The sequence below is a fragment of the Brienomyrus brachyistius genome, chromosome 19 (assembly GCF_023856365.1).
Source record: "Brienomyrus brachyistius isolate T26 chromosome 19, BBRACH_0.4, whole genome shotgun sequence".
Lineage (NCBI taxonomy): Eukaryota > Metazoa > Chordata > Actinopteri > Osteoglossiformes > Mormyridae > Brienomyrus > Brienomyrus brachyistius.
The window spans coordinates 19282102-19305686 of NC_064551.1; the positions used below are offsets into that span (position 1 = coordinate 19282102).

At 44.8% G+C, this 23585-nt stretch overlaps 2 protein-coding genes across 6 annotated transcripts; both read left to right on the forward strand.

The window, feature by feature from the left end:
- Positions 1-4201: 4201 nt before the first annotated feature.
- On the forward strand, positions 4202-6066 carry fam110c (family with sequence similarity 110 member C). Its single transcript, XM_048986552.1, has one exon. It carries the CDS (start codon positions 4346-4348, stop codon positions 5315-5317), a length of 972 nt encoding a protein of 323 aa, XP_048842509.1. The 5' UTR covers positions 4202-4345; the 3' UTR covers positions 5318-6066.
- Positions 6067-12176: 6110 nt separating this feature from the next.
- Positions 12177-23441, forward strand: fbxo25 (F-box protein 25). 5 transcript variants are annotated; one of them, XM_048985410.1, is made up of 11 exons: positions 12177-12403; positions 12664-12795; positions 17221-17327; positions 17526-17575; positions 18109-18201; positions 18286-18379; positions 18884-19068; positions 19577-19759; positions 20271-20414; positions 20829-20855; positions 22644-23441. In XM_048985410.1, the coding sequence occupies exons 2-11, from the start codon at positions 12671-12673 to the stop codon at positions 22731-22733; spliced, it is 1098 nt and encodes a 365-aa protein (XP_048841367.1). In that variant the 5' UTR covers positions 12177-12403; positions 12664-12670; the 3' UTR covers positions 22734-23441. The 5 variants fall into 5 exon arrangements, with proteins under 5 accessions (XP_048841367.1, XP_048841366.1, XP_048841368.1 ...); XM_048985409.1 differs by having other exon boundaries at positions 12178-12403; positions 12661-12795; XM_048985411.1 differs by having other exon boundaries at positions 12179-12403; positions 12661-12795; positions 17224-17327.
- Positions 23442-23585: the final 144 nt, after the last annotated feature.

Below are 23585 nucleotides of genomic sequence, written 5' to 3' on the forward strand. Positions count from 1 at the left end.
CCACTTCTTACATTTTTTTTTAACTTGGTAAGAAATTATGAGTCAAAATTTCAAATTAGAGTGAAATTAATGGTCCAACTCTCTACCATGTCAATGCCAATCAGGGCTTTGAATCTGCTGGAGAAACCAGGGGCACCCAGGACATGACGTGCTACACAGTGACCTTCTACACTCCCCAGCATTAAATGGGAGTCAGGAGAGTGGAGCTGAGGTCCAGAAGGGGCAGGGAGACGTGGGTATGAAGAATGGGCCAAAAGGCAAGCGGAGGAAGAAGAGGATCCAACAGTCTCAGGGTGGCCAAAATATATTACGATGGAAAAGGGGCCGATGGGTTCTGATTAATTTATTTGTAAGACATTTTCCACGATATAGTAAAACAGAAATTTTTACATTGTTAAAGCTGAAGTTATATGGTTTTATACGGGTAGATTTTATTTCCATAAATATATTTTAAATATTTCACATATTACTTTCAATATTAAAACACACAACTTGTGATATCAATAATCATCATAACATTTATTTAGTCACTTTTTTTTAGTCAACCAATATGCAGCCAGGGGGGAAATGCAACGTTTCAACTCATTCTAAAATTTGCGTCTGTGAATAATACTTTTTCATTGCAAATTGCAGCCTGGTTCTTCTCCATTTCTCATTAATGAAGTGCTTCCTCCTTGCTTCAATCCTGCTTCTATGAGCCTGATACGAACTGTTCTAAGCTTAAAACATTCAGTGGTACATGGAAGTTTATAAATCAGTTACAAAATTCTAAATTTCATTGTCGATACCCTAACTCCTGCAGGACACTGTACCTGTAGTGATATTGACTGGTATTTGTATGCTTGACATACAGTCAGTTTAGAATCCTTGACCTCTACAGAATGGAGCCCTTGAGATGCTTCCAACACAGAAACCTCAGTCCCAGCTGCCATGAGGTCATTTATATGTGATAGGTGATGTAATAGGTGCCCTTTTCTGCTGTCTCTAGGGCAGTGATTCTCAAACTCGGTCCTCGGGCCCCACTGCCCTGCTTGTTTTCCAGCTATCCCTGCCCCACACACAAGTCCCAGCTGTCTTTTAGCTTCTGATTGACTGAACACACCTGATCCAGGTAATCAGCAGTGTGTAGGGCAGGGATAGCTGGAGAACAAGCAGGGCAGTGGAGCCTGAGGACCGAGTTTGAGAACCACTGGTCTAGGGTTTCATTCCTTTTCACGTGTTGCGCATAATCAATGCAATGCTGCCCCCTCGTGGCCATTATGTGCCAGTTCTCCACTTGTGTTTTCAAATTCCATTTTTACTTTTATGTAATAAAATAGTGTCTTCTGCTGCGATATCAAGGGCAATTGAAATCAACATAATGTGCATGCTTTGTAACTTTGAGCATCAAAACAGGGGCGGTTAGGATGCTGGGCCTGTGATCAGAAGGTTGCTGGTTCAGATCTCCTGCTCAGCATAGGGATTTCACCGGCAAGGCCGTGAGCCCCTGGCTGCTCCAGGTACAGGCTGACCCTACGTTCTCCAATGTATGTCGCTTTGGATAAAACCATATGGAAAATAAATAAAATGTAAATAAACTGCTATTTGGGCACTGTGGAGAAGCAACTGAGTTTTTTCTATATTGAAGCTTATAAATAAATCACCTGTGTTTTTATTGTCAGTCATTATACTGTTATCTGATCTATTTGTACAGCTTCTGGGTTCGTTACATGTGTACCATCCTTTTTTTCTTCAGACGTTTTTTGCTACAAAGCATTATTGATATACAAAGTTGGTATAAGTGCAGAGAAAAAAGTACCCATATTAGAATCAGGGGCCCCATAAAGAAGTAGAAAGTCTGAATGATTCCAAGGGCCCTTCAGTGACAGGGGCCCTAAAAAAAATTTGGAAAATATTTGGATTGGTTTGAGTTGGGGGCCCAGTGTGCTGGGGCTGAAAATCTCTTTTTTTTAAAAAAAATTTGCTGTGCATGATTACAGTAAGTCAACCGTAAAGGTTGTGGGTTCAAATCTCAGCGAACCAACATAAAGCAGGGGCAGTGTGTGGCTCAGTGGGCTAAGCCTGTGTGCCTGTAATGAGAAGGTTGCCAGTCCCAGCCTCAGCACGTCTGCAGGTCCTTGAGTAAGGTCCTTAACCCCCAGCTCCCTGGGAACCAGGTGGCTGCCCTTTGCAGACAGCTTACTCTGTAAAATAGAGTAACCCCCCCCCCCCCCCCCCAGTCAACACCTTTTATCATTGCAACTCGGTGGCCCATTCCACTCCGGTCAAGAACGACCACAGGAAACAGCAGGAGAGAAGCGACAGCTCAGGTATCTCCAGGGCCTCTGACCATGTGAATGTGGCCCTGGGCCGACTCAAAATTCACTTTATTTCACATATAATATTCATACAATGCTTTGCCCAGCAAAGTACCACCTGGGGGACCAAGAGTGGGATAACAAAGTCAACACCATCCAGCTGAGACCTATATATACAATATACACTCAACATGAATATTCCATCCATCCACAATCGAGGGCATATGAAGGACAGGGGGCCTGCAGAGCGCACAGGACAGGGGCACATCCTGAACGGGATGCCAGTCCATCACAGGGTACATAGACACAGACACTTTGGGCAACTCAGAGACACCAGTTCACCAAACTGTGTGCTGTTCCACTGGACTCTGAGGAACATTTTCGTACCATTCGGAGAGCATTAACGTTGTTCCAGATCCGGGGGCACCACCACCTCCTCATTGCTCCACGCTTTGTAAATCTGTCTTACTGTATTTTCTGACAGTGTCTAACTGCAGCAGGAAACTCATACTTACGAATGAATTGCCATAAAGCCTGTTATATAAAAAAATTCATTTTAAATATATGACTCGTAAAACAAATGTTTGCAAAACCCACAGTACGGTACCGTATGTGGTTACTTTTATTATTAGGCGCTACTGTATAATTATTATTATTATGGGCTGTATTATTATTTTTACGGCTGATCTACAGATTCAATTTTAAGACAGATTTAGGGAGCGGATCTCATTTATAACCTGGGGTCTGCCTGTACCCCGAGCAAAACCAGGCAGTACAGCAAGCGCATGTGAACTCCACACACAGAGCGAGCCGGGGATTCAAACCCCTAACCCTCAAGGGGCACAGCAACATGCTGCTTACTGAGCAATGTCATACAATAGCACCCACAGACCAAAACAGAGCCCTGCACCGTTTCCATGGGTTACAGACCTTAAAGAGAATCACTACACACATGTTCTGGGCATATTTATGCCGAGAGTGTCAGAAAATCCCAAAATAGCAGTCTGAAATCATACATTGCTTTAAAAATTAAACATTAAACATATAATGTGCTCCTCCTTAAATAGCCAAGCTTTTCTGCTGTACAGACATGCATTTACTTCCTGTGTTGTAAGCTCTTAAACACTGGTGTCGCATTCCAGTGTTTTACTACTTAATCGAGATGTTCATTGTTAAATTATGATTTTTTTTGTCTCAACGACTACAGTCTAGCTAAAACTGAGTTCCCCAGAACTCAAAGCCAAAAGCATTAGAATAGAAATGTTACACCAAACAGTGTATTATGTGCGGGAAGATTTTCTCATGACTTCAGTGAAGATTCTACTGATACTTCATAATACATACAGGCTTTTATATATATATATCATATCATATCATATCATATCATATCGTATGTCATATCTCAAAACTCTCAAATCCTGATCGGCAGTTGAAACAAATTATTTAATATATTTTGTAAATACTGAAATTGGAGGAAAATTAATTTACACTCCTGGGGGGGGGGGGGACTGCCCCGGAGTTTACATATAAACATGTTAACGTAAATAAACACTTTGTAATTGTAATTTGTATTAAATTATCATCTTTAAATTTGCACTGTAGCCTAGTTTTCGCAATATCCACGCAATATCTTCGACACCTACGCACTTTTTAACCTATACTTGATGTATATCTAGCAGGCATGCCTGTCAATTGGATTACAACTGCACTGGAAATTAAAATAGTATAAGTGTGCCATGCTTCGTGAAAACACGCTTAAGTAATGGAAAGCGGGCCTAATTGGGAAAGCCAGCGATCAGTCACCGCGTCGCTCGGCCGTCGCGCAGGCAGCCCACCCTGGACTATTACACCATGTTTATGGGCTTGGTTTAAAATAATGTACCTGCGGGCCAGGTTAGGGGAGTGGCGTGTGTAAAAGCAGGGCAGGATGTGCAGGGTGTTAGGCGTGCAAGAGCGTGTCCCAACCACCTTTTACGTTCAACTCGACAGTGCCACACATTTACAACATTTACGACAACACTGTCGTTTTGATCATTTAACCGGAAAAGATGAATTCAAGTAAGGCCGCGGTGGCTTCAAGGATCCTGGGCAAAGGTCCTGAATACCTTCGCAAACAAATCGATCGAGAAGTAGAAAGCAAAGGGCGCCCGAGTGCCGCGGAAAGGCTGGCTGCCAGCAAACAGCAGTACGTGAAGAGTCCGCAGCTGATCGCCTCGGAGAAGGAGCCGGAACCGCTGCTGACGTTCAGTTTGGCCTCTGCGAGCAGCAGCGACTCCTCAAGCAGGAGCTCGAGTCCGAGCGCAGGTGACAAGTTGCGGATCCCCACACTGCAGAGCGGCGACGGTGCGAGAAGGGAAGCCGCCGCCATCGCACGGCCGGGCAGCTCCAAGAGGCAGCGACCGGATTCTCTCCTGGTGCACCGGCAGAGGTGCGAGAACGCAAAAGGGTCGCGAACTGAGAACGCCAAGGGGACGTTCGTGCGACGGCTGTTTCCTGGCTCCCAAAAGGACAAGATAAGCGTGTGTCCCGGGGCAGCTGTGAAGGAATGCGACCCAGGAAAAGTGAGCAAACCTGTGCAGAATGAGAAGCCCGAGATCAAGGCTAGACTGCGGCTCCCCGACGACCATGGCCACGTTCCACCCCAGGGAGCTAAACCCAGGAATACGGTCCTCCGATCGCATTCGGACATAAGTTCCAGGTATTCGAGAAACTTCTCCGAGTTTGAAACATTCTTCAAGTACTGCGGACTGGACGGCGACGTTATCGAGACCCTGGGGAAGGAGAACTTTTCTGTGCCTTCGAATGAGCAGAGCGATCGCACCAGGAGCGTCAGCGAGTCTCAGACTGACGACGGCTTTTCGTGCAAAAGCGATGAGAGCGACGGACTCTTAGAGGAAGAACTCGCCGAAAAAAGTCGCCAGAATACGTCCATAGTCGAGCGCAATGCCCGAATCATTAAATGGTTGTACAGCTGCAAAAATGCCAATGAATCGGGAAAAGTATTACGAGACCTTCAGTAAACTTGTTTGAATGTATTTTACTTAGAGTTCAAACACACAGTAGGCCTAATATTTGCGCTAATTGGTACTATTTTTATCCCATCAGCATATGGCAGGCGAACTGTAAATACAAAACCATTCATGTGGGCTTACTTCGGGAGGAGCGCATCATCCCCGCGCTCACCGGAGTAAAGTGTCCATGAGCGGCGTAAATCACTGTAATGTTCGCTTTACCGGCTACTCCACTGTGAAATTAGGTAGCAGACGTGTTCAGCGTCATCAGCTTGTAGGCCTAGAAGATAAGCACAAACTTTGTAATCGGCCTGTTGCCGTACTGACTGGCCTTGTGATAAGTTTTGGTTTTTGCTTTTGTATTTCCTGGAGTATGGACTATAAATTACGTTTGTTAAAAACGTCTGTATGTAATGCAGTCTAGCGCGATATTGTTTCTCTATACAGAATTTTCTGTTGCACACGCAACACGACAGTCTACACTCAAAAATAAGGTTTTAAGAAATTGTCTTTAGAATTATATATCTAATTAAATAATCAAATTAAAAGATATGGCGTTTAAATAATAATTGCACTCCTTCATGTTACAATATCAAACATGGATAATACATTTGCCATAATAGGAAATGTTTCATTCATTTCAATTGTAAACGTCTGTGGTGCAATTCAGAATGAATACAGACGGGATAACATGAAACATGTCCCATGCCAGGATTGTTATTGATATCACTAGGTTAATAAAAACACTATAATCTGTTTATCATACATGAAATTATTGAATTCACAAATATATTCCTATGGTCTGTAGATCCGGTTTTTATATGAACGGCACCAGCCAACCCCTCCACGCATCCGAGGTTTGTTCTGTCCTGCCCGGCGCAGGCCTATTCGGGCACGGAAGTGCATGAGATGTTGAAACAGGGGCGAAGTTTAAGTAACTCCGCTTGAATAGTAATTAGACATGTATGTCGTCATATGCTACGCAATGGAAGTAGCGCGTGTCTAAAGATCGCAGAAATCCCGGGATCTGCAGGAGTCTCTCGCCAATTCACTTCTGACAGCAGCCATTAATGTGCAATGCTGAGAAAATCTGCCCGCATAGAATTTAAAACGATCGAAGGTCATTTCGCCGTTCAGCAAAGGAACAGACGAGAAAATGTGTGAAAGGAATCACTTTACAACTTAACGTTTGTAAGAGGATGAAGCTGGTAGTGGACATCGGAGCATCACGGTCTCGGGATACCAGTGGAGTTTCTAGCTGTTGAAAAGATCAGGGGCTAAGTCAAGTTTACTTGGGGCTGAAGGAAGATTGGCATCGGGGCTGAAATACCCGGAGCTATAGCCCTGAGTGATCGGACAGAAAAATGCCGGATACGTACATGTATAAGTACATGGGTGTCCACCTTGTAAGCAAACTAGACTGGTCTATGAACGGCACCGCCCTCTATAATAAGGGTCAGAGCTGGCAGTTCGTCTACAGAGGCTCGTGTGAAATATAATGCTTCGCCTTGTGTGCTGTTGTGTGCCGTGGCAGCAAATTGAGGATGGAGGATGCCAACAGACTAAAGCTGATGGGGAAGGCTGGGTCGGTGCTGTGGTAGGAAAAGGACACCATGGACACTGCTGCATAGAGGAGGACGCTGTCCATCTCCGGTCGATCACGGACTGCCACTCTCATGATTGGACATAAGAGCATTTTCAGCCGCAGACAGATCGATATAAAATGCACCACTGAACGTCTGAGGAAATCATTCCTTCCGATGCACATCAGATTGTACAATCGGTAAATTAATCAGGACATGTGAAATAATATGTACGATAATACATATTTTTCCAGTAACTATCTTTCGAGTGCAATATTTACCGTACTTACTTGTTTTTTATAATCTCTACATGTCATTTTGCTTTATCGTAATACAGAGTTTGCACTATTTTTGTCTTGTGCGGTTGTGTAATGTGTAGTCTCGAATAATTTCCTTTGGATTAATGCAAGTTTTCTGATTCTTTTGTATACCTTATAGCATCCAGTTTTACGTGGAAGTCTACTTAATAATAAAGATTTAAGTAAGAAATACCGGAGGTTCCCAGGTTTATTACTATAGGAGGAATTATTGACCATAAATTTTAACAGAAAATATCGGATTTCAACAGGGCGGGTTTTATGCCGAGTTTTGCATGCTTGCTGAGAACTGCCGAAAAAGCAAATCAGCTACAAAATATGTCTTGCCTAATAATGCATTCACCTGTATTAAATTATTGTTTTTCATAAAGCTTAGGATCAAATTGTGGTACCAGTACATATTTGGGGCGCTTTTGGCATAGCTATCATCATCTCTGCAAAGAAATACGTATCACATTATTGTTTCTTTTAAGAGACGTTCAAGTTACATTATGTAATCATTTTGTTTGCCTGAAACATAGGGGATTTATTACATTACAGCTATAATCAGCAGTTCATCCGACAAAAAAACTTTGCAAGGTGCATGCAGTCCTCGGCAGGCATGCAAAACTCGGCAAAACGCCTTTTAGTCCAACAAGCGACATAGGTGGTGGACTGCCCCATGCCTTTCCATGGGGAATACGCAGGGTTCGGTATTTGCGCAAAACCTTCAAAACCTTGGGAGTTGGGCAGCGCTAAGTCCTAAACCCTGGAAACTTCCACACGCATTTACAGATCTGCCACGGCAGAAGTTTAGCAAAAATCATGTGTAAAAATACAGGCAATTGAGAGATCCGCCTGAGTTGTAACTGGTGACTTGTCGGTATGTACAGTTCTTTGAGCAAAAACACTTAGACATGAATCTGATTACGCACATGGATTGTGAATACACATTTACAAATTCTTTTACACATTTACAAATCTGATTACCCTCACGCATTGAGATACAGTCACACAACTCTCCATACACATTTGCAAATAATTTTGCTACAATAACAGCCCCATGACAAACCGCATACGCAAGAACATGTGCAATGCTGGTCTTGCTAATTAATTGCAATCTCGATTTAGGCGACTAGGGGGGCAGTGCCCACCCCTCCCTTAAACTCCGCCCATGTTGAGCGCGGACCGAGGCAATTTCATTGGCTACAACCAATACTGGATTTCCAACATGGTGGCAATAACAAAATCAAGGGAAACAATATATATTAAATAGACTAATATTTTAGATTTTTGGTGGTAATTCTTCATGTGATGTGGCAGCATGTGGCTCAGTGAGCTAAACCTCCGTAGCTCGGATCAGATGGTTGCCGCTTATGGCCCAGCTCAAAGTAATTTATACAGCACAAATAAGGGGTAAATGTGAGTATCTGGTGCAAGTTTCGTGCATGTAGCATTTTCCCAGCCAGAGTTAGACAGTTGGGGCATTCTGTGGCAGGGTGGCCTGCTGTAAGATGCCCCCCCCAGCTATAATCTTTCCCTTACCCCTTAGCTTAGCACTGTAGCCTCATCCCAGCAGTGCTAGGGGTTTGATTCCCACCCTCGACACTCTGTCTTCCTGTCTTTATGCAGCCTCCGCCCCCCAGCGGTGATGGAATATGGATGAATGTGGGTTTGGTTACTCTAAGTTTTAATAAACATACATCACACTGACCCTATCTCCATCAGGCTACAGTTTACCCACCACACTCAGACCAGAAGACTTGCATGCAGGAATACATTATTTCAGAAGCAGAAAAGGGGGCGAGGGTGGGTGTTGGAATGTGTTTATGGGACGGGAAGAACAGGTTCACTAGAGAAAGGGCAGTTTGCTGTCCTGATTGGCCAGGAAGCAGAAGCAGTTAAGGAGGATCAGCAGGTCCTTCAGCATTCAGATCGGCACCATTTTCATTATCACCAAGCTCACGAGCTACACATGGATGCCAGTGATGCTGACAACAGCTCTAGGTGCCGTTTGGCCGGCTCGAGACGGCAGGCCTCATCCTCCCTCCTGATCGGCTCGAAACGGCAGGCCTCATCCGCCCACCTGGTCAGCTTGAGACGGCAAGCCTCATCCTCCCGCCTGTACGGCTCGAGACGGCAGGCCTCATCCTCCCGCCTGGTCAGCTCGAGACGGCAGGCCTCATCCCCCCACCTGGACGTCTCGAGACGGCAGGCCTCATCCTCCCATCTGGTCAGCTCAAGACGGCAGGCCTCATCCTCCCGCCTGCTCAGCTCGAGACGACAGGCCTCATCCTCCTGCTTGTACGGCTCGAGACGGCAGCCCTTATCCTCCCGCCTGGACGGCTCGAGATGGCAGGCCTCATCCTCCCGTCTGGTCAGCTCGAGACGGCAGGCCTCATCCTTTAATATATCTAAACACACCAGCTCTTCCTTGTGCATTGGTACTTATTCATGGGATACCAAACAAAAGACCAAACAAAAGACCAAACAAAACAAATGAACAATTTTTAAACCAAAGCATGTTTCCTCTTTTTTGGGAATTACATGGAATCCCACAAGTCTGAAAACATCTGAAGTTAAAAAGATGACATTTTCATATGGCAGAACTTCTGTGAAGAAAAGTAAAACATAATTAAAATGAGCAGGTTTTAGTCTATCAAACCAAAGAATTTTGCTGTGATTAACACTCATCCCTGGTACTGTCCTTTATACTGTATGCATTCAGCAGGTAAATACATGCTCCCGTTCTTCTGAGTGTGCATCTCTAGGATGTTAAGTACAGGGAAGCCATACAGTCTAGAGCCGTGTTTCCCAATCCAGTCATCAAGGGACCACAGACAGTCCGTGTTTTTACTCTCCCTGAGCTCCTAGTAAATGTGGACTGTCTGCTAGGGAGCTGATAGGGAGCAAAAATGTGGACTGCCTGTGGGTCCCTGAGGACCATATTGGGAAACACTGGTCTAGCCTGCTCCCCTGAATGCATAGGACCCAATTCTGTGGTCCATCTGGAGCGCCATCTCTCCCAACAGGTTCTCCAGGATCTTAGAAGTCAGGTCTATGAGTTAAGTGGAAAATAACAGGGATAAGTTACACTGAGATTTTGCCCCTGGTAAGTAAGATAATACACTATTGTATAGTGCTGACTGAGTCCAGCCAAAAAAGTGTGTCGGTTACTGTTACATTTTTATATAATCAGTGCCATGCTACATTATTTTCAAATGCAATAAATATGTTTACAGCAGACTGAAACATTGCTGATAATATCTGAATGACTTAATATTACTTGGATTAATAGTAAAACTATCTTTTCAATTAATGAGAATTGCAGCAATCAATCAATTTTTAAAATGTATCGACAGTACCTGCCCCCGTTCCCACACCGGGGGCATCAGAATTGATATTGGCTATACAAACCTCGGTAGCCCTATTTGATTAAATCCGATCGAAAAGACAATCAGTGGTAGCCCTTAATATGACTTAATAGGAGTAATATTATTTGCTGCCCCCTGCTGGTGGTAGATAAAGTGAATAAATCGCAGACTACGGCGCGGTAGGAAAGTGGGAGCAAATCACAGCCTGGCCTGTATACGTATAAGCAGATGAGGAAAAAAGAAAAATTATTCACTTAATACCTGAATGCCGTGCATTTCCTCCCTACTTTTGCTAAGGGTAAATAGCCTTGTACATAGTTTGAAAATGGATGTTGTAGGAGTTTTACCGTGTCCCTGTCAATGTTTACAAAGTGATGAAATCACATGGGTATAATGTAACATGGCAACAATTTAACAGTGTGAAAAAAATGTAATATGTTAACCATGTATTCCACTATCAGGGGGTCGATATATATTTTACCGCCAATACCCTTCCCAACCCACCGCACACCCTCCAGGTGGACAAATTTCCACCTCCTTGAAATCAATGCCAAGCCAAGGTGGGGTATCTGAGACGAAATCTTTATTGCAAAGCCAGTGTAATTGAAAAGGCTCACTCCTTGCATGTGCCTGGATTGTTCTTCTCTTCTTATTAGAAGTAAAAAAAAATCAGTGCCCTACTTACTGTACGATTGATAGCCGTGCGCGAAAAAAAACGTGTAATGTGCTATACATCTATATTCGCATTTTTCAATTATTACCAGAGGAGGTCGCTGTTTGCGTATCCCGCAAAATTACGCGAACCTCATGGGAAGACAGTTGCCTTATTTATTGTTGTGTCATCAATCCATTGCCAACCTGGGGCGGGGTGAAGCCAGGAGAGGGCACGAGGCGAGGCTGGGGTACACCCTGGACAGGACACAACACACTCACTTACACACTAGAGTAATTTAGAGACAACAATTCAACACGCACAGCAAAGAGATCGATGTTTCATTACAAAGGTGCATGTAGCTTGTTGTATCTAGCTATAAATTTTCAGTCAAGTAAAATGGTACAATATATTCAATACAAATTACATTTCTATTAAAATGTACAGTAATCGTTCTTTGTATGGTGTATTTCATTTTAATTCCTTACTCTTTTGTTTGTAAACAATTGGAACGCTGAAAGATACAATGGGTTACTGTGTTGATTAATTAAATTATTTTACCGTTCAGGTATTTTGGTTAACATAAAAACACGGTGATATACACAATAGAATGTACATTATCCGTAATGGTAGGACTACCATCTTATCAAATATTTTATCGAAAACGAAACTTAGTGCATTTTATTCTACATCTTTTTTCATGAATAGAGAACATTCATATTCCGCGACTCTCCCAGTACACAATCACAACAGCCCCCCCACTCCCTCACCTATCAAAACCAAAACACGTGTACATGTGCAAGGGATCCCTGTCACGTGTTGGCTGGTGCCCTTAGCAAAACAGAGAAGATGCCATGTCTTGGTGACTGACAGGTGCGTCGGCCAATGAATAACCGGAGAACGGGGTAGCAACAGAGTAAATATAAACAATGCGACCAATCAGGGGTCGCATGGAGGCGTTTCTCTGCAATCCGGCAGAGACGCTGTTTACTTCCGTCAATAATTGTAGCGAAACGACGCGCAACAAAGGAGAGATTTTGGCGAAGGGACTGTCAGCGCGCCGACGGGGCGTAAGAGCAGCCAAAGGCCGCTGCCCGCACGACGTGCCGCGTCTGTTGTGCTTTTTCAGTTGTGTTTGGTGCTTTTGGAGCTGCTTTTGCATTTTTATCCAGCCGACGTCGCTTAGCTAGGTATGGTGCCCGCAGTGTCCGCTCTGCCGTAAGTTAGAGGGAGACAAACCACCAGGAAGCTGACAGAGGCTTTGTGTCAGGAAATGTGCGCTTTTAAACCAGCATGTTGTTTTTCATTATTTACCAGGAACGGTGATAAATGATTAAGAAGCGGGGTTTAGTTAAGCAGACCATGTCTGGTTTCTTCTGTCAAAGCGATTTGTCTGTGTGTATCTGGGCGCAGCGGCTGATCGGTTACTGGTCTTGTTCCGTTTAAGCAGCGAGACGATGCCTTTCTTGGGCCAGGACTGGAGGTCTCCAGGATGGAGCTGGATAAAGACCGAAGATGGATGGAAACGTTTCGAATTCTTTGATCCCGACATGGGCGAAAACAACGAACTTGACTTGGAAGAGTAAGCCATCGTTTACCATAAATTTACTTTAATGTGTGATTGTGCATCCCATTATTTGTTATTATTAATTTAGTTAATTAACGAAAGAGTTGGCAACTTTTTAACTAATCGGTTGTGGTTTTTAATAACAGTTTGTTCGGTCATATTTGCATGTTTAATTAGTGGATATTATTAAACTCAAATACATGTGTATGCTTATTAAACTTAACTACGGTATTACTGGAAGCAGTCATCAATTTTATTAGTTTTGCAGAGTATATTATTGAGGGATAAAAGATTCTTTCTTCCTTTTTAGTGAAACACTAAGTGATGTTGTTTTTATTATTATTATTATTATTATTTGTATTTGCATTCAGGTGTATTTCAGTGTACTTGATTAGAGATACACTTTGGTCCTCAGTTAGCTGTCTCTGGCACTGAGTGGAGTTTGGGGCTTCAGGATCTCATCGTGAATCTATTGTGCCGCATGTGGTTTTATTTAGAGACTGGATGAGAATTAGTGCCCTGGCGTATTCGGGGCTCCGGTCGGAGAAGAAACCCGCATGACGGGAGTCAGGAAGCTTCTTGGTCTGTTTAATGTGCTGCAGTACTTTATAGATGGCAGTAGCGAGCGCCGTCCCATAATTACCCTGGAGCCGCTACAGTGTTAGCCTCCAGGGCACCAGGAGAAGGGCAGAAGGAACACGGACTGCGAGCCAAAAGCTCAGGTGGAACAGAACTGTCAGAAAGTCCAAAGATGTGTGGAAATAGCCACAGTAACAAGAGTGATTGTGTTTGGGGCATAACATAACATATCCCCCTATGAAAAACATGACCTCCATTTTATTAACAAATTGGGGCTAACACAGAATTGGGGGGGGGGGGGGGGTTAGGGTACAGTTTGGCCCCCTGCATAAATACTGCATGTTTGTCGATTATCAAAAAGGGGTAAAAATCAACAGATTTTTACAGGAGAAGCCTGTAGCTGTAGCCGTGCCCTGAGCATTGGTCCCGGAGAAGCCTGTAGCTGTAGCCGTGCCCTGAGCATTGGTCCCGGAGAAGCCTGTAGCTGCAGCCGTGCCCTGAGCATTGGTCCCGGAGAAGCCTGTAGCTGTAGCCGTGCCCTGAGCATTGGTCCCGGAGAAGCCTGTAGCTGTAGCCGTGCCCTGAGCATTGGTCCTGGAGAAGCCTGTAGCTGTAGCCGTGCCCTGAGCGTTGGTCCCGGAGAAGCCTGTAGCTGTAGCCGTGCCCTGAGCATTGGTCCCGGAGAAGCCTGTAGCTGTAGCCGTGCCCTGAGCATTGGTCCTGGAGAAGCCTGTAGCTGTAGCCGTGCCCTGAGCGTTGGTCCCGGAGAAGCCTGTAGCTGTAGCCGTGCCCTGAGCGTTGGTCCCGGAGAAGCCTGTAGCTGTAGCCGTGCCCTGAGCATTGGTCCCGGAGAAGCCTGTAGCTGTAGCCGTGCCCTGAGCGTTGGTCCCGGAGAAGCCTGTAGCTGTAGCCGTGCCCTGAGCGTTGGTCCCGGAGACAGAAGGGGACCTATAAGTTTTAGGGAAGGGAGGGCTGGTCCCTCATCATTGCCCAGATTGATGGGGTCACCGCGATTAATGCACTGGGGCTGGTACAATGTCAGCATTCTGAAAGCCCTCCGCCCTGACCACTAACAATGAAATTGGATCAGCAGTCAGCACAAGTATGCTTTTTCCCCGTGTTGGCACGCTTTCCCGCTGCGGGGGGTGTAGGGAGTGAGCGAGAGTAAGAGTGTGGCCATTAGCGTGGGTTAGCTGTCTTCTGTCTCCCCTGTGCTGACATCATTGTCCTGCTGCGTTTCCACAAAGCAGTTCATTCTGTACACTCAGACCTGTATTAGAGGCTCTTATTGTTCTTAATGTCACATGTAAAGTATCTTTACACATCGGTACACAGGCCTCAAGCTGGGTACACAGTACTCAACTCATTTGTCGGTCTGGCCGTAGAAACCACATCACTTTGTTGAAAACTAGAAGCTTGTTCTTGATATTTGGCATGATCTTGCATAATAAAATGTGCTGCTATTTTATAAACACCCCGCATCTGCATCTGACAACTCATAAATTTGAGCAATTACTGTCTAGTTTAACATTTATGTAAATAAAGTGCTTTAAATGAACTATTCCTTGTCATCTTGGGTTTTTCCTAGTTAAAGGGTAATTGTACCAAGGTTCTTTTGTGTTGGCTGTCGACGTTAGTATGTTGGTTTCAGCAGATCCATGTACAAGTACACAGTACACTGGGTTAGGGCCACAGTTGTGTTTTACATAATTACAAACAAATGTATAACATCCACAACACAATGCAGTACAATAGAATATGAATGCTGTAGAAAAGTGTTTGATTTTGTGCGTGTCATAAATAATTGGTGTATCTTTCTTGGTTTACTGCACCGTTTACTGTTGTCTAAGTATTTAATGTGTTCTTAGTTGCTCCAAGCACTTGCTGTAAGGGCTTATTATACATACTGAAGGCGCCCACCTACCCTAATTTTAACTGCAAAACAGAAATTAATTACTACTTATTCTGTCAGTAAATTTACGGATGGACAAAAACACCTTGTGTTATTTCTTGACAAAACCAGGGTTTTAATATTGATGGAGCTGCTCTTCAGTAGCATTACACTGGAACTGTCCCCTTGGACCTTCTAGGGTAGGGCTTTTCCACGTTTTGACGTGCTTGAAAATATGGGATAAATTGTGCATTATCCTGACCACAGCGTTTTGTTTTTAATACGGGACGATCCCCTAATATGCAGGATGGGGGGCAGCAGTACCCCGGCATTCTTTGTCCTGCTTTAATACTAGCTGGGAACCGGTCCGTGGACTGGGGGTTGGGCAGTCCTCCTCCTGGGGGGGTAACCGTAATGGAGTTTAAGCCCTGCCGCCCTCAATAACCAGCTGGGAGCTGTGCTGGTGTGTGAAGCGCAGTCAGGACTAGACCGGCAGGAAGTCTTGTTTCCAGCGACGCACTGATCCCACACCACACACCGTCTGTGATCCACCGCTTCACTGCTGTGAACGAGCCGGTGATACCTGCGGGCTTCTCCGCATCGGCCGAGCTGAATGACAGACAGGCATGCGGACGACTCCAGAAGCTCGTAACAGCCTCATGACCCTGTGGCCACAGTTTTCGTAGATCATGGTTCCCCTCATTGATTATTTTTATATATATATGAGAGAGAGATGGTGAAGTTAGTTTTGGCCAGTCATCTGGAAGGCATGAGATCACAAACATAATTTCTCTAAGCATGGAATATAAGACCTTTTTAATATTTAATTGTAATTTATTTATTAATGTTGATTGGAGAAATGGTATGACCCAAATCAGCCTGTCAAATCAGTCTGATGGACTCTAATGTAAAAGGGCAGCGGAGTTGCTGTCAGTGATATCCATAATGTATTGGATTTATGCACACTGTACTGGGACTCCATTCCTTTGAAATGTGTGTCTTGTCTGGTGTCCTGTTCATGTCATTATTAACAATAAATAGTACATGTTCTTCAGTTAAGATTGGAGAATATTTTCAAGTTAATTGTTAAAATTTAGTTTTTTTAGAAGGGAAACATCTCAACATAAAACTTAACTTTTTTTTCTCAGAACCTCTGCGTTTGTTCAGTGGATTAAAGCAGGTATTTGTGGCATTCATGTTCATTAATCCTTTATGTCCATTGTGTCATGATTGAGGGAGTGGTTTTCATTACTGGCGTTCGGGAATTGAACGTGACTCTTATTCAGCTGCAGGATTTTGTTATTGTGAGTGACGCCTTACAGAAGGTCGTCAGACAATGGCCACGTTTCAGCTGTCGGTTTGCCCCTCTCTCCAGCGCAGAGGGTGATGAAGGAGAGTTAGGCTGGAAGGCCTCGATTGCGAGCTGCTCTGCCTTTAGTTCGTTAAGGAAATGCTTTGATCTGTCATCCCTGTAATGTATCTGCCGTGGATGTGGGTGATGCTTCCCGGAAAGTTCGGCAGAGCCGCTCTTCCTCAGCCAGATGCACACGCCGTAAACTATTTCTGGAGCTGCTTCTGTTGCCAAACACTAAATATTTGGTCTTTTAACAAAAAGCAGCCATAGAAATTGAGGCTTATTGATGTGTGTGTGCAGGGTTCTGCCCTCATCTTTTGCAGCCCATGAAATTAGTCTGAAATGATTAATAGGAACAAACTTTTTCTTTAATGTGTTTACTCTGCTCGCTATATTTTAATTGCTCTGTTTAAACTACCGCTCGTGCAACCAAACTTGTGTCAAAGGAATGAACTGTGAAGTCAATTATTAGATTGACTCAAATTAATTTACCTGTCTGTGTGTATCAGCTTATTCTGGGAGTATGCGAGGTCACATGCCTTTTCTCCCCTTAAACATGCAGGGTCGGTAAACCCCCACCCTCCCCCTGATTCATGACCAGGCCTTTTTCTTCAAGCAGGCTGCATGATGAAAACAAAGAGAACCTCTTCGTAGAAGATGTCTGCGAAGTGGCAGCTAAAAAGAGGAAGAAGGATTTCTTCAACAACAGCACGAAATCTCAGTGTAAGCGTGCGGCTCCCTGGCGGATTCTCTCAGGCTTCCAAATATAGATAAAATCCCAGTATGAGGAGAGAAAATAAACATACAGGAAGCCGACAAACCAGGACTGAACCTGCCCATTATGCCTAGTCGGCGTCTGCAGTAAATATTAATGTTAAATGTTTATTTTTAACCCAAACCCGACTGTGTTTGTGTTTTCAGTTTTCTTTCAAGAGAAGTGGATTTATGTTCAGAAGGAGAGCACAAGAGAAGTGAGTACTGGAGGGAGTTTGAAGCCGATTACTTCCATAGCTTTTGTAACTTTGTCCAGTAGCACAACGCTTGATCGGCTGCAGCTGGAAGCCACTGGCTGTCATGGTGATGAAGTGATGACCAGGTTGAAGCTTTCAGTGGGCTTCAAGGTCTGTCCGCTTTTGTTCTGGCCGAGGCGCGCAGTTACTCGGATCAAACCTTCCTTGCAAATTTGATCTGGTGAGTGGGATTAAAAAAAAGGCGAGGTGACAGTTTGGTGCTGATTGGCTGCTGGCCGGGCATGGAGGGAGGGGGCTGTTTCAGCTAGCCCATGTGTCAACACCTAATAATAATGATCCTCCAGGTGCCTCGCTAGACAGCTGGCCGTCATTATGGAGAGACATGCCACACCGTCCTCCACCACGTAATTACACTGTAATTGTATTTGAGGAAAATGAATTAACAAAAATGTGTAGACAAAGACGTTGAGTGAAATACTTCAGAATGTTGTTTCAGAATGAATTTTATTGCATTTATTTTTTTTTTTTATCAGAGACATGGTTACTGTACCTTAGGAGAGGCTTTTAACCGCTTAGACTTCTCCAGTGCGATTCAGGACATCCGGAGGTTCAACTACGTGGTCAAGGTAAGACTTGAGTGACGGCCATGTTGGGTGAGTCGCCCAATAGCGGCTGTTATCTGAGCCCATTTTTCTCCCTCCACTGTAAAGTTGCTGCAGCTGATTGCGAAGTCACAGCTGACGTCCTTGAGCGGCGCCGCCCAGAAAAACTACTTCAATGTCCTGGAAAAGATCGTAAGGAAGGGTAAGAGGTAGCTGCAACACCGTAGCTGCATACGTGCCGCCCGCCAGGAGCGCCGGGACTTGGGAAAGCCACTTAGAACCTGCCGTTTCTAGCAGCGAGGTTCTAACCCATATTGATGAGTCAGGGATCTGGTTACGATAATGGCATTGCTTACGTTTGATGCATTATGTAGGTGAATGTATCCCTTGTCGCTTTCTGAATGGCACAAGGTTATTAGTTTTACCCTTGGAGTAAAGATGCAGTCTTCGTACAGAAATCCAATCGGACATTAGTGGTGCTGATTCCCCTGTGACCGGATACCCTGACATAAGCTGTGTGTGATATCTCAAGCATCATCATTTGTCCATTTTACACCAAGTTTACCATTCAGCGATCTGGAGCTCCATACCCCTATTGTAACTGTAACTGTAGCCCAACCGAGGACTTTGTTCTTATAATCTGGAGAAACAGAATCAGCCTAGCTTTTGGTTGTTGAGCCGGTCTGTTTTGCTGATCCCGATTCAGTTCTGGAAGACCAGCAGAACCCGCGGCTCATCAAAGACCTGCTCCGGGACCTGAGCTCCACCCTCTGCATCCTCATCCGGGAGGTGGGGAAGTGCGTGCTGGTGGGCAACATCAACATCTGGATCTCCAGGCTGGAGACCATCCTGAGCTGGCAACAGCAGCTCGACAACCTTCAGATTACCAAGGTAACTATGGCAGCCAAGCAACTCAAAGAGCCAAGCTTTATTAATCACACCAGTGAACCAAATAGGTAACCGCAAGTAAAAATAAATGTTAGTTTGATAAACATCACGTGCAGTGAAATTTTTCATACGAGTTACATTTAGGAGCCTGTAGATTTTAAATAGCAGGAAAGTGACCAAGTCATTTTTTTTAGGTAAGCGTTTCCTTGGAAGGGTCTGCAGTTAATCATTAAGGGAATCTGTCAGGCAGTTTGTGTGCGTTTGAGTTATTAAGGCTTGATAGGCGGTGCTCTATAGCTACAGGGTAATGGTGTTACGTGCCTGAGATGTGCATCAGTCGCCCACTGTCGGCCCGGGGTCCGCCCACTGTCGGCCCGGGGTCCGCCCACTGTCGGCCCGGGGTCCGCCCACTGTCGGCCCGGGGTCCGGCCACTGTCGGCCCGGGGTCCGGCCACTGTCAGCCCGTGGTCCGTTCACTGAGCGCGTCCATCCCGCCCCTTATCTCCCCCAGCAAATAACAGGTGATGTGACCCTCAGCGACCTCCCACTGCACATGCAAAACAGGATCCTGTACAAGTTCTCCGACGCCTGGGACATCATCAACTTGGGCCAGGCCACGCCCACGCTGCACATGCTCAGTGAGGACCGTCAGCTCTGGAAGAAGCTGTGCCAGTTCCACTTCGCGGAGAAGCAGGTGAGACGCGCTCAGTGTCTTTCGCGTGGCCTTACGGATTCCCATATTCACGTTCTTCATTATATGGTTGTAGTGGTAAAAAATATTAAAAAGAATACTTGGTCCCTACAGTATTTCTCATTTATCTTTTATTAAGGGTGGTTCCCTTTTACAAGCTATAACCCATGTGTCATATTATATAATATAGAAAAGTTAAAAATGAAACCAAAATGTAGAAAAGGCTTTGCTTCGCACTGGTCAGTGCAATACAGCAGGCCAGCTACGTTTGAGGCTGCAGTGCACAAGAAGCCCACTAGAGGGCCACTGGAATTCTGTACAGATGGCGAATGGCATGACTTTGTTTAACTGTTTTAAAAATGACTGTGTAAAGAAAGGCCTGCTGCCTATATCTGTAACTTATACTTAAGCTAATTGTATTTCTAAAAACCTGTAGTTTTGAATATGTCTGTGTCTTGTAGCTTTATGCTTGGTGTCAGATTTAAGGAGCTTGTTTGTCTTTTTCATTTTCCAGTTCTGCAGACATTTAATTGTGTCGGAAAAGGGGCATGTGGACTGGAAGCTGATGTATTTCACCCTGCAGAAGTACTACCCCAAAAAGGAGGTCTACGGAGACACCCTGCATTTCTGTAAACATTGCGGCATTTTGTTTTGGAAGGTAAGTCTGTCATTTGTGACTGGAAAGCAGACCTCACAATGTGATGTGGTTAGTGTGTCGTGATGAAAGGTATCTTTGGATAACGTGACATAACTGAGCGTATTGCTGTCTCACCCGAACCTTCGGCCTTCCCACAGTCAAAATAAACAAACAAAAAGTTTGGCCGACTGGGATATAGTGATACTGAGTATGACCCAGCACATCAGCTTTGACTTTCTGGCTTTTGTGCTTGTACCGCCCCCTGCTGGACATGGTGTCCTCCCTGCTAGTTTCCAGTTGAGCCCCCTATCTCGCCATTGTGTTTCCCCACCTGCTGTCTGGGTACTTTGTGTGACAAAGGCTTGGCCACACCAGGAAATCCTTAATATTCTCTGCCCATTTCCTCTCTTTCTCTTCCCTCTCCGATCTCTAAAGGACTACCGCTTGGCTTTAGTCTTCAAGGTACTTCATTCGCCTCTTTTGTCAGCTATCATCACTGTCTGTCAATCACATTCATCGTTGAAAAAATACTTTTTGGTGGTTGTGTGTTATGAGTAAATGTGTTTTCCGTTCGGCATGCATTCACCTGTGATCGCTAACACACACAGAATGCATTTCTTTGGTGCATGCTACTTTATTTTTCTCGTGGCTGTCTGATAATTATGGCCGTGTTTTGATGTGTTGGTAATCAGACACATGGCTTTTGTACTTGTGTGGCAGAAATGTATTTATATTTATAGACCTTTTGCATAAATATAACCTTCATAGGTCCTATTTTTTTGTGTTTAAAAGGACTGCATGTTTGAATCCAGTTTTGGCAGCTAGCTGGGATGCTTAGGCAATTCACAGTATGAGAAGCTCAGATTCGGGGGTAGCTTCCCAGTTTACCTTGGGCAGTTTGACGTGTGGGTGGAGCCTGCAAGCAAGGCCCCATAACACAGAGTACCACTAGCCTTCAGGCCCCATAACGCGGAGTACCACTAGCCTTCAGGCCCCGTAACGCGGAGTACCACTAGCCTTCAGGCCCCGTAACGCGGAGTACCACTAGCCTTCAGGCCCCGTAACGCGGAGTACCTCTAGCCTTCAGGCCCCGTAACGCGGAGTACCACTAGCCTTCAGGCCCCGTAACGCGGAGTACCACTAGCCTTCAGGCCCCGTAACGCGGAGTACCACTAGCCTTCAGGCCCCGTAACGCGGAGTACCACTAGCCTTCAGGCCCCGTAACGCGGAGTACCACTAGCCTTCAGGCCCCGTAACGCGGAGTACCACTAGCCTTCAGGCCCCGTAACGCGGAGTACCACTAGCCTTCAGGCCCCGTAACGCGGAGTACCACTAGCCTTCAGGCCCCGTAACGCGGAGTACCACTAGCCTTCAGGCCCCGTAACGCGGAGTACCACTAGCCTTCAGGCCCCGTAACACAGAGTACCACTAGCCTTCAGGCCCCGTAACACAGAGTACCACTTGCCTTCAGGCCCCGTAACGCGAAGTACCACTAGCCTTCTGGCCCTGTAACGCGGAGTACCACTAGCCTTCAGTATAATACATACAGTCCAGCTGAATTACTTTCTAGTCTGTTTTGAGTTAATTCTTCAGAAAGGAAAGTCGTGTGAAAGTGTAGGAAGGTGTAAAACGTTTGCTCATAGTTATGTGTGATCAGATTTTGTGTTGGTCTTACCAGTTAGGTATCATTTTTTGCATTGATTTCCATATGATATTTCCTAGGTGTCTGTAAATATCCAGTGTCCTGTAAGTATTATAGGGAGTGAATTTGCCCAGCTACCTCACCTCAACAACCTCAGTTCAGTTTAGTTTTTTTAGTAAAAAAACTTCTTTTGTCCCCAAGAGGTTATTAAAAATCAATTAAGCATCGATATCTTCATGTATCTATGGCTACCTTATGCCTCCAGAAGACACCTCTAATACATTATATAACAAAGCTAACTTATTAAGTATAAGTATTATACTTAATAAAGAGTATTTTTACTTGGCTTTTCAGTTTGTTCCCCATAAACTTCATTATTGTTAAACTTAATTGCGTTGTAATTTCAGTAGCTGCACTGGATCCGAGATCCAGAACAATTAAGTAATTGAATGGTTGGTGATTTTATAATTAGGTATAACATGGATTTGTACAGGTTTGGGTAACGGTAGGTGACATCCTTATTACTGCCAGTGTAATATGTGCCTGTAGCAGGTGTCTGTGGGGCTGGGGTCACTCCGGATGACATGAATATCTCTCTCCTTCTGCAGGACTCCGGACATCCATGCACAGCCAACGATCCCGACAGCTGCTTCACGTCGGTGTCTCCACAGAACTTCATTGACCTCTTCAGGTTCTAGCTCTCTGCCAGCAGCCCACGTCTTTCTCCGGAGGATCGGAGACGTCATCTTCACGCTGCTCCGTGTGCCGTTTCTGTTTAAGGGCTCCATAAGAGTGTTTTCTTTTCACCGTTTTGCTTTTTTTTTTTTTTTTTTGTTCCTTTCCTCCCCCCCCCCCTCCCCCCCCCCGTAACCTAATAAATGATCACAAATGAATTTCGCACATGGCAGGGGCGTCAAGCAGGGTGGCAGGTGGCTGCCGTGGGACATCGAAGACAGTTGGGCTGGTTTTGAAATCTGTTGATGTTTACAGAAAATCGGCTGTTCTGCGCTTAAAATGATCTGTTGTTTTCCTGGGGTGGTCTGGTTTTGTGCGTGTTAGATGGTTGGGTCTATCGCCATTTCCATTGGAATGCACTTTATGTCCAGTAGGTCTATTTTTCGTGTTTACCTGTGTTCCTTTTCTGTGCTGTGCAATTACCTAAGGTAGCGACACAAAAAATGTGCATTTGTGTTTAACGTACAATGAATTTTTTTATTATTCCTTTTGTCACGCCTGTTATGGAGAGGAAGGAGGAACAGCATTAACGGCACTATTTATGAAAATCGTCTTTTTGTATTCTGAATTTTTGTAATATTACCTTATCATTCCAGTAACTGATACTTAACTGTAAGGAAGGACAACTAGCACGACTCTTTGCTATGAACTTTCATTAAACCTGAAATGCATCAGTAGTTTGCAGTTTTAAAGGGGTGGGGGGCACTTGCCTTTATTTCTGTATCTGAAGGTTAAATTGAATTCCTGACACCCACCATAAATGCTTCTTCGAAAGTCTTTACGACTGCTGGCAGGACAGCAGAAAGAGGACGACT